This window comes from Anopheles maculipalpis, chromosome 2RL (genome assembly GCF_943734695.1).
Source record: "Anopheles maculipalpis chromosome 2RL, idAnoMacuDA_375_x, whole genome shotgun sequence".
Lineage (NCBI taxonomy): Eukaryota > Metazoa > Arthropoda > Insecta > Diptera > Culicidae > Anopheles > Anopheles maculipalpis.
This window is the reverse complement of record NC_064871.1, coordinates 64,717,299-64,726,193: the sequence shown is the minus strand read 5'-3', so window position 1 is coordinate 64,726,193 and position 8,895 is coordinate 64,717,299. Positions and strand designations below refer to the sequence as shown.

Sequence of the window (8,895 nt, the reverse complement as noted above, 5' to 3'; positions counted from 1 at the left end):
AGTAACACACCTTTCACTACAAAAAATCCTCGTCGTTCTCATCCTATGTATACGCATTTGTTTATTCTTTTTCGCATTTCTGTGCAAGGGTTACATGGAGCATGCATGCACCTGTCCCTACGATTTCGAGGCATCCAATTAAGACCGCTTGTTGATGGTAACGAGAAAAGGGGATAGCAATAGAGATAGATGTTAGGAGAGAAAGAAAAGAAGCGGCTCGAAGGGGACTTTCAGACGTCCAATCGGTTTACTATGGCCAGTTAGTCTCGTCGTTTTATTTTGTCCTAATAATACACCACCATCTTAGAACTGATGTTTCCTGTTTTGTCTTTTTCCAAGAACCATCGGCACTGTGCCCTTTGCGGAAGTGGTGAGACTGGGTAGCGTAATAAAGAAGCGTTCGGTTTCCGGTTTTTGTGCTGTCTCTGCTCCACTGCTCTAGACCGTCGTCATAAGTCTGTTGAGCATCGCCCACCGGGTTGCTCCGGTTTGGTCGGTCACAGGAGAACAGGATTACGAGCCATGCATCTGCCACCGGCGTAGCATTACCATTAGGTGGCCAGTGAGGAGCAACGGTATGCTTAAAACGAAAACCACAGACCGCAACCGGTGGAGTTCTGCGCGTCAGCGGAAGAAAGAAATACAAAGAACAATATGGGTTGCTGTTAGTATAGAATAGGAAACGGTGAGCCCGGGCCGAAACAACACATTGAGCTGAAGATAGAAGAAATGGCAGCAAACCAAGAACTGTGGCAAGCGAATTATGTTACACCGTAGCACGGGCATGTCAAGTTTGGTTCGGAAATGAAGTGGGGATGGCTTTATTGGATAGGCGAGTAGCATCGGATTGTGTAGGCAAGATACGGTGAGGTTAATATTGTGTAACATGAGACGATGTAGCTGCCCAACTTTTCTTCACAAGCTGTGGGTGGGTGGTAAATTGAACAAAATGGTCCACTACTTTTGAGGTGTACCATGGTTCGTTTGCTACGTCTGTGCGAAATCCCCAATTTTTTGATGGTGCTAATTTGCTGGCTTTCATTCCTGCCGCCACAACAACATCAAGTACCATGTTAGAGGGAGACTGAAAATCCATTTTTATTACGTGGCAAACTAAACCCTTTAACAGTTACACCTTTAAGACGTGAAATGCTTTCATTTTCCCGGGGCAATTCATTGGAAGAATAACATTGAACGTCCATCATACATAAATCAAACCACGCATCTTGCACACGTGTCGTCGGATCCTCTACCGGTCAAAATCCACGTCGATGCACATCTCTGACCCACCTACAAATTAGCAAGTGATGAATTTTTCAACCCATTTTGTGTCCACCCTAAGGACAAATCCAAACCGCATGGGCGATTCGAGATGGATGGCACGTTTTAATCAATTATTACCACAAGCGTCGCGTTTGGTCATGAGCTTTTCCGACATCATTTTCAATTCTGCAACCAGCAGTTTCGTCTGTTGCTCCTGCTGTAGCTACTGCTACCTGTCGTCCCAAGAGTCACAGCAATTGCTCCCCGATGCGAGCGATCCTCACTAGCCTAGCCTGGAGGGCAATTAGGTCGATTGGTATGCAATTACCTTTGCGTCTGGAGTAAGGGATCGTTTCGACGTCCCAGCGGACACTGTGTCCACCGGACGTGGTACGATTGATTCCCGCAGCTTATAAACTGTACGACGCTCCAAGCCTCGCTGTCGTGTGGTACAAGTAGCGGTTTAATAATTCACCGGAGAATCGTAAAGCTAGCCGGTCTAAAAACTGTGACCAATCGAGAAATCAATCGAGGGTCTGGGGCGTTCCTGTTGTTGTCCACTTTCAGCGTTTCACGTACGCTCAATATTTGATCATCGCACCATTTTTGCTTACCTAACCGGTCGGCACCGCTGTTGTAGAGCAAGTTCTCGTTAAGCAACTCCTTGAAGTCCAACACATTCATTATCTCGTCCGAGTCAACCGAATTCGACTGCTGCACGGTCAGTACCCGGGTGGAGCTGGCCGTCGGCCTCAAACGTATCACGGACGGAATCTGTGGCCGGACGGTATCCTTCGGGTTGGCGGTACCGGCGACGGCGGACGAGCTTGGCTGTTGGTTCACCGTCACTTTTGTACTCGGAGGGGATGCCTCCGGTGTAACCGTTGCATCGGTCAGCGTCGGTGTCGTGCTACTGCTGGTCACTGGCGTCACCGGAACTTTGGCTGTACTACTACCACTACTACTACTACTACTAGTACTACTACTACTACTGCTGCTGCTGCTACTGCTATAGGACACCGTTCCGAACGGGTCCAGGATGGAGTTTGACTCCCCGAATGGTCTGCTATTTACATCTGCGTCAAGAAAAATGGAAAATCGATATTAACTCATTAAATTTCCTTCTTTAAACGTTCATCGGTGAGCAGGGTGACACGAGTGACACGTACCTACAAACACAGTCTCCTTCGTCCGTCGATACTCGGTTCCGGGAACGGTGAGCATACATTTGATCACATCGTCCGGCTGAAGTGACTCGTACAGCACCAACTGTACGCTGACGGAGCTATCGTACAGTCCCTCGGCCACCGGGATCTCGTTAATGGTTCCGTTCTCCAGCCGGTAGTCGTTGATCCATAGTGACAGCTCGGGCGCTGGGAAAATACCGTACACGCTGCAGATGACCGTCACCAGGTCGTTCAAGTTTCGATAGTTCTTCAGCACAAACCCGGACTCGGGCACTAGGGAGAAGAAAAATTGGTGCGATACAAAAACACACGACAAACGTTAAATGATAAGCTACCGGACCAAGTGAACTTGTCCCTTACGGGTGCACCTTACCGATGATGAACAGATCGGCCGACTTGATGTCGAACGATTGGAACGTCTGCACGGAGCAGCTGTACTTGCCGGCAAAGTCCTGGCTCGGGTGCATCAGGGCCAACGCCCGGTGCTTGTGCATTGCCTCGTTGCCCACGGTGAACGTACGATTGACGTGGTCCCGCATGCGATTCAAACTGGACGGGCTTCGATGGGGCGGGATCCACTGGTAAATCGGTACATCGTTGTGCAGCCACTTCAGCACGAACCCGGTCTCGTGCGGTTCGATGACATACTCACAGTCCAGCACTAGATGCTCGGCCGGATCGGATGCCCTTAGCTCCCCGGACAGTGGGTTCGGTTCCGCGGGATCAAACGGTATGTCCGGGTCATCGCGAGCTTTTAGCTGACTGCGGGCGTAATACTGGTGCTGATCGTGCCGCTGGTGATGGTAATTATCTAACACGTACACACGGGGCACCGAAAGGTGTGTTATGTGTACGGAATCGACATCTGCAACGAGAATAGGAAGGTGTTGAAAGGGAAATGAATGTCTTCATTTTATCGAACGCAATCAAGTGGAAATCATGTTGATAGACTCGTAACACCAATGTTGGAGGAGAATAATAATGTTGTTCTTGAATTAGAACAAAATGCTTTGAAGTTTGCGAATGTTTTTTTCTTACAAAGTTGTAACACGTGGTTTTGATTGCTGAACTCTGTTGAAAATGAAGTGAACAATTTTTAAGGTCGAACTGCATTTTGTAGCACTTTCTCTGACATAGCCAAATTTGAAGGAAACAATTTACAGGTAGCATTGAACAGAAAATGTGAGCCTTTTAATTACTCCCCAATAAAAGCACTAGACACCAATCTATCCGGACCACGGACAACCCGCTGGTAGGTAACAGCGACGCCGCCCTTTACACGGCAGTACCGGGCCTCAAATCTGATTCGTACCGTCCCCCCGCAGCGAGAACGTTTGACTGTCCAATTACGTGGTATTGGCAGTCTTGTAAGCCATTAGATGGCCGGTGTGATCTTAGAAGCCATTGTTAAGCCAAGAAGATAGAGAGAGAGAGAGAGAGAGAGAGAGAGAGAGAGAGAGAGAGAGAGAGAGAGAGAGAGAGAGGCTCCACTCTATAGACAAGAATTTGTAAATACATGATTTTACTGTCAAAATTGCTTACTTACGACCAATATTTGATTATACAAATTTCCTAGATTTAGTAAAATGTTCACACTTTTGACAATCAGTTATTACACACAGTACAAACACAAAAGTAAATTTATTTCAACTCATTTTTATTTTGAAAAAAGTAAGTAGTCTACAAAGTAAAAACGTTTATTTCTTTTTTTTAGATGGACGACCTGGCCGTTTTGTTCAAGGTAAAAGCTTCTGATGGGAAATTTATAAAATAATCGATACGAATTTATTTTAAAATGTCTACATAGTTTTTTTCTTCCTGTACAAGCTTAAGCACTTAGATTCCAATGATGAATGGCGCATAAAGAATGTTTCCCCAGCAGCAAATAAAGATCGTATTAACACGCGCCCAGAAGTCTCACAAACCTTATGGTGGTGAAATAATAATTCAATATAAATTCGCACCTTGCTGCCGGCTACTGCCAAGAGCCCGGAACACACATAATTCAATCGGCTCTGGTCGTAACCTGGTAACAGGTGAGTTTTATTATACTTCCTGCCGCTTGTCGCTGTTTTTTCCCCCCATAAGCTGCAGCAAATTAAAAATGAAAAAAGAACATACTGGGTAACGATTACATTGCACAGTGGTAGTATGAATGGTACTACAGCCCGTCACATAGCGCTGCTACTCACTTAACGACTTTTTGCTCAACTGCAGGCAGTCCCTTTTGTATCTACTCGCCTAAAAGGTTATCAGAGGAGGGAACGCGGGGCAAGAAAAATACAAACTCGACAAATTTTCACTTTCGTTACGCTCGTAATTTTTTTAATCACCTTTCTTTTACTTTCAATTTTAGCCTCCCTCCCACGGTCGTCATCGTCGCCGTCGGAATCGTCCACTGGGAGGTTGTTTCCCATCACACAGTAAGCTCACTGTCTTTCTTTGAAGGTGTATCATAAGAATTTGCATTACGCTTGGAAAGTGAATAAAGCCACAAAACCACACCGAAGTGACAAACAGAAGCTCCGGAAAAGGGAAGTGAGTAGGGGTTTCCTGTTAGTCGGTTACTTCTTACTGTCCATGGTGTGGGGAGTCAGTAGGGCAGCGAAATGTGAAGTGTTGTGAACGAAAACAGCACCCAGCAGTACAACATCCGGTGAAGCACTGGGGCAAAGGTGGCTTTCGTACATGGTAGCAGCAGGCAACTGCAAATAGGCTTCGTCAATTTACCGTCAGACGAGAAAACACGAGCAAAACAAGCGTATTCAACAAGGGGCTCGTTCATTTGTTGACTGAAATGTTTTCATGTTCATGCTTGCAGGAATTGAATTGAATGGAAATTGCTAGGCGATTCGCAAAAAAAAAAAACAAGCGATTACAATTCGGAACCAACTACTCGGTGCCGATGATAACAAGTATTAGCGTGCGTAATAATAGCGACGATTTAAAAATAAAAATCTAAGTCAGTTGTGTTGAATGTGACATAAACATTGCACTTAATGCTGGGGAAATCACGTTTCTTATGAGGGGGTTCGACGGTCAATGTTTTTATTGTGACTTTCCCATCATTTATCCTGAGACACATTTCAAAGCAAATAAGGAATTGGAAGATTAGGACGTTGTTGTCTGTTGTCTAGATCCTATCTGATTATGACAATTTCTAGTTGTTTTTATTAGCTTAACTTTAACAACTACATTTACACGGTACGCACTTAACCTAACAATTACTCACAGGACAGCACCAATACTAAAAAGTTTGTAAGTAGTATAATTTCGGGTGAACAATTATACTTTAAAATGAGACATTGTTTTAAAGATTTTGTGGGTTAATTTCTGAAATAGTAGCAAGCAATATATATTATTGTATAAATGTACTAAGTAAACATTATCAAATAAATATCTAGAACCATGGACTATCTAATAATCAAGTGAATTGAGGTTTTATCGAAGCAAGTCCGTCGTCATTGCGTACAATATGCATAAAATAAAAAAATACAATTATAGAAATGTGGTCAGTGATAGAATAATATTTAATAGTGCACAAATTTTTATAATTTCAGCCTGGAATTCAAGTGTCTGAAATCCTTCTTCTTTAGGCTTTGTAGAAAAAGAATTTATTACTTTATTAATTAATTAATTTACTATATTAAATTTCTCGCCAACAATGACTTAACAAAAAAGTATTCTAAAGTAGCTAAAGGGAAGAGAAGGTAGAAGGTGCTAAGAAGGATTGTGAAGAAAGGAAGGAAGAGTCACGCAGACGAACACGACAGCGAGACAGAGATACATTGTAGTCAAAGAGATGGTAGGTAGGGGGAGCCCTGATAAAGGGGTCGTTCGAGCTGTAGAGAGTGTGGCGGGATGGGATGTATAGAGAAGGTCTATCGCGTAGGCGATGAGAAGGAGCGTAAAGGGGGATAGTGGACAGGAGAGACGGAACATCTAGTTCATTTAACAGGAGCCCTGCAATGAAACTAGCACGGATATGGAAATGTCTTACTTTCAAGAGCTCAAGCCCATGAAGGCTACTATCGTAAATTTCCGATGAACACTTTCCAGTCTGGCCATCGCGGTTGAGCCTGGAGGACACCAAACCACAGCTGCGTATTCTAAGGAAGATCGAAACCAACAACCCTTTGTCTGAAGTGGGTCTTCAGACAAAGGGGGTCACATATTTCATACGATAGCCTAACAATCAAGCCCATTGATTTGTTAGCTTAGATGTTGGATTGATATAAGTCAACTAGTCTAAAGCTTCTTTTTCTTGGCTTAACGACCTCTAAGGTCATGCCGGTGCATTACTAGACTACCGATACCACGTAGTTGGTTAGTCAGTCCTAACTGCGGGGGGACGGTCCGGATGGGATTTGAGCCTCGGTCCTGCCGTTTAAAGACCGGCACCGTTGTCACCAACACCACCGGGCCGCCCCGTCATAGGCTTAGTAGACTTAAATCCTTAGTATGTATCAATGTAACTTGGTTAAGTCATGTATCTCATGTCATGTTATCTCGACCGCTGCTCACTCTTATATCACTTTATGTCCAGAAGTGGATCTTGTTATATCCGGGCCCCCGGCTAGAAAAAGGTCCCGATCTGCACCCTAAAACGAAAGGTTCTTGTAAATACTGGCGGATGGAAGGGACTGAGATAACTACCTCGACAGAACCCACTCTCCCCCGCTCACCGGTCACGAGATGAGATACAGAGGCAATTGTAACCCCCCCCCCCCCCCCACCCCCTCTCCATCACTCAACACTTCAGATTTTGTTACTGTTGGACCCCGATATCTTTTCCGACATAGGCCTTCAATTCGCCTTTGCCCACGGTCGCTTGATGTTGAAATACAGGGCTCTCCACGAAAGTATCTCAACACCGTTTATATCGTGAACGACACATAGCTCAACCAACGTCCAGAACCAATATTTAATGTAAACATTAACACACCATGTTTATTATAGAAAATAATATTGGTTTATTTAAGCATCGCTTAGGATAATAAAAATGCTGCGATTACCTCACATGACCACATTCTCTCACACTCACTCATGTTGGCCTGCTCTTTTAAAGAGCACGTCGTCGTGACATGGCCCCGGCAACAATAGATCTCCAGGAAACTCGATCCCTGGCTGCAGCTTTCCATCCCTTCACCTGATCCAGGCAACGAACTCGCTGTGCTCCCCGATGCCTCGTGCCGAACTGGGGGTCGCTGACAAATACCTTCTTGGCGGGGCATGAGTCCGTCATCCTCATAACATGCTCCAGCTATCGGATCCTGCCGGTCTTTGCTACCGTCAGGATGTCCGGTTCTCCGTATGTATAGCTCAGAAAGCTAGTGGTTCATTCTTCTCCTCCACACTCCATGCTCGAACACACCGCCAAAGATGGTCCGGAGGATGCGACGTTCAAACACACCAAGAGAAGTCTTCTGAATCTCAGCAGACGGTGAAGGCCGTAGTAGGCACGATTCCCCTGCACAACGCGTCTTCGAATTTCGCTGTTGACATCGTTACCCGAAGTTACGACAGTCCCAAGATAGCAGAACTCCTCTACACGCTGCTTCCCACTCGGGCTCTATCACGATCAAAGCCTCCTTCAAGCAGGTATTTCGTCTTCGTCGCATTGATCATCAATCCAATTCTTGCTGCTTCACGTTTCAGTCGGGTGTAGGCCTCACACACGTTCGCTGTCGTCTTGCCAACGATGTCAATGTCATCCGCGAAGTCAAGAAATTGAAGAGACCGGTTGAGAATCGTGCCACGGATATCGTTGTCTAGCCCCGCGCTTCGGATGACAGCTTCCAAAGCTATATTGAACAGTAGACAGGAGGGTCCGTCCGACCCATGACATGACCACATTACCTTATTCCAAACTCCTCTTCAGCTCCTGCCAAGCGTTGGTGTTTCAGCCATTTTAAAATGCTAGTCTTACGTTGTTTTATTTTATTTCTACTTCGGTTTCCTTGAAAGACTGACTTTGAAATGTTTTTTGAAGGTTTAATTGACTGATGATCTGTTGTTGGATTGTTTAATTTCATAATTCATTTAAAATTAATACAATAATCATGCATTGATGAGCTCATGAATTGATGAGTAAGTAGGACGCACAGAACTTATACACATTAGTCTGGAAAGTCTTACACGAAATCCATGGTCAAAACTTCCTTATCCATATGAGCCCATAGAAACCAATCAGAACCGCACGGATACCAAACTCCATTTTTCCTCTTTTAGTGTGGCCAATATCCTGCAATTGATATTGAACCAAAATTAACCGCAGGATGAAAATATCTGCTGCTAACGAGATCAACCACAAATAACCTGGCTAAACGCAATGAGAAAACCTCTCCCCAAAGTACCCTGCCTCAAAACATAGCCGATAAGGCCTACAAAAGCACAGCAGTAGATTCGAGAATCTGGAAGTACACATTGGCACCACACTTTTACA

At 44.9% G+C, this 8,895-nt stretch overlaps 4 protein-coding genes across 8 annotated transcripts in view; all 4 read right to left on the bottom strand.

Moving 5' to 3' along the window:
* The window catches only part of LOC126556469 (small integral membrane protein 20-like), a 389,536-nt gene extending 385,396 nt beyond the window's left edge, over nt 1-4,140 (bottom strand). The window contains exon 1 of the mRNA XM_050211734.1: nt 4,135-4,140. The gene's annotated coding sequence lies outside the window, so the exon portion shown is untranslated. The remainder of the gene's footprint in view (nt 1-4,134) is intronic.
* LOC126556023 (eukaryotic translation initiation factor 2D) overlaps nt 1-8,895 on the bottom strand; it is a 526,420-nt gene that overhangs the window by 365,987 nt on the left and 151,538 nt on the right. Inside the window, exon 3 of one of the 4 annotated variants that reach the window (XM_050211181.1) lies at nt 4,628-4,637. The exons of the other annotated variants lie outside the window; for them this stretch is intronic. The gene's annotated coding sequence lies outside the window, so the exon portion shown is untranslated. Of the gene's footprint in view, nt 1-4,627; nt 4,638-8,895 lie in introns of those variants that run through there. 4 annotated transcript variants of the gene reach the window in all.
* Nucleotides 1-8,895, bottom strand: part of LOC126567374 (uncharacterized) — an 81,972-nt gene that overhangs the window by 24,556 nt on the left and 48,521 nt on the right. The window lies entirely within an intron of this gene.
* The window catches only part of LOC126556109 (uncharacterized), a 37,472-nt gene continuing 29,019 nt past the window's right edge, over nt 443-8,895 (bottom strand). The window contains exons 2-6 of one of the 2 annotated variants that reach the window (XM_050211320.1): nt 2,824-3,315; nt 2,433-2,723; nt 2,235-2,339; nt 1,878-2,201; nt 443-617 (exon numbers count right to left, since the gene is read on the bottom strand). In XM_050211320.1, coding sequence (XP_050067277.1) covers nt 514-617; nt 1,878-2,201; nt 2,235-2,339; nt 2,433-2,723; nt 2,824-3,315 — 1,316 coding nt within the window. In that variant the 3' untranslated portion in view covers nt 443-513. Of the gene's footprint in view, nt 618-1,877; nt 2,340-2,432; nt 2,724-2,823; nt 3,316-8,895 lie in introns of both variants that reach the window. The other variant, XM_050211321.1, reaches the window with a different exon arrangement.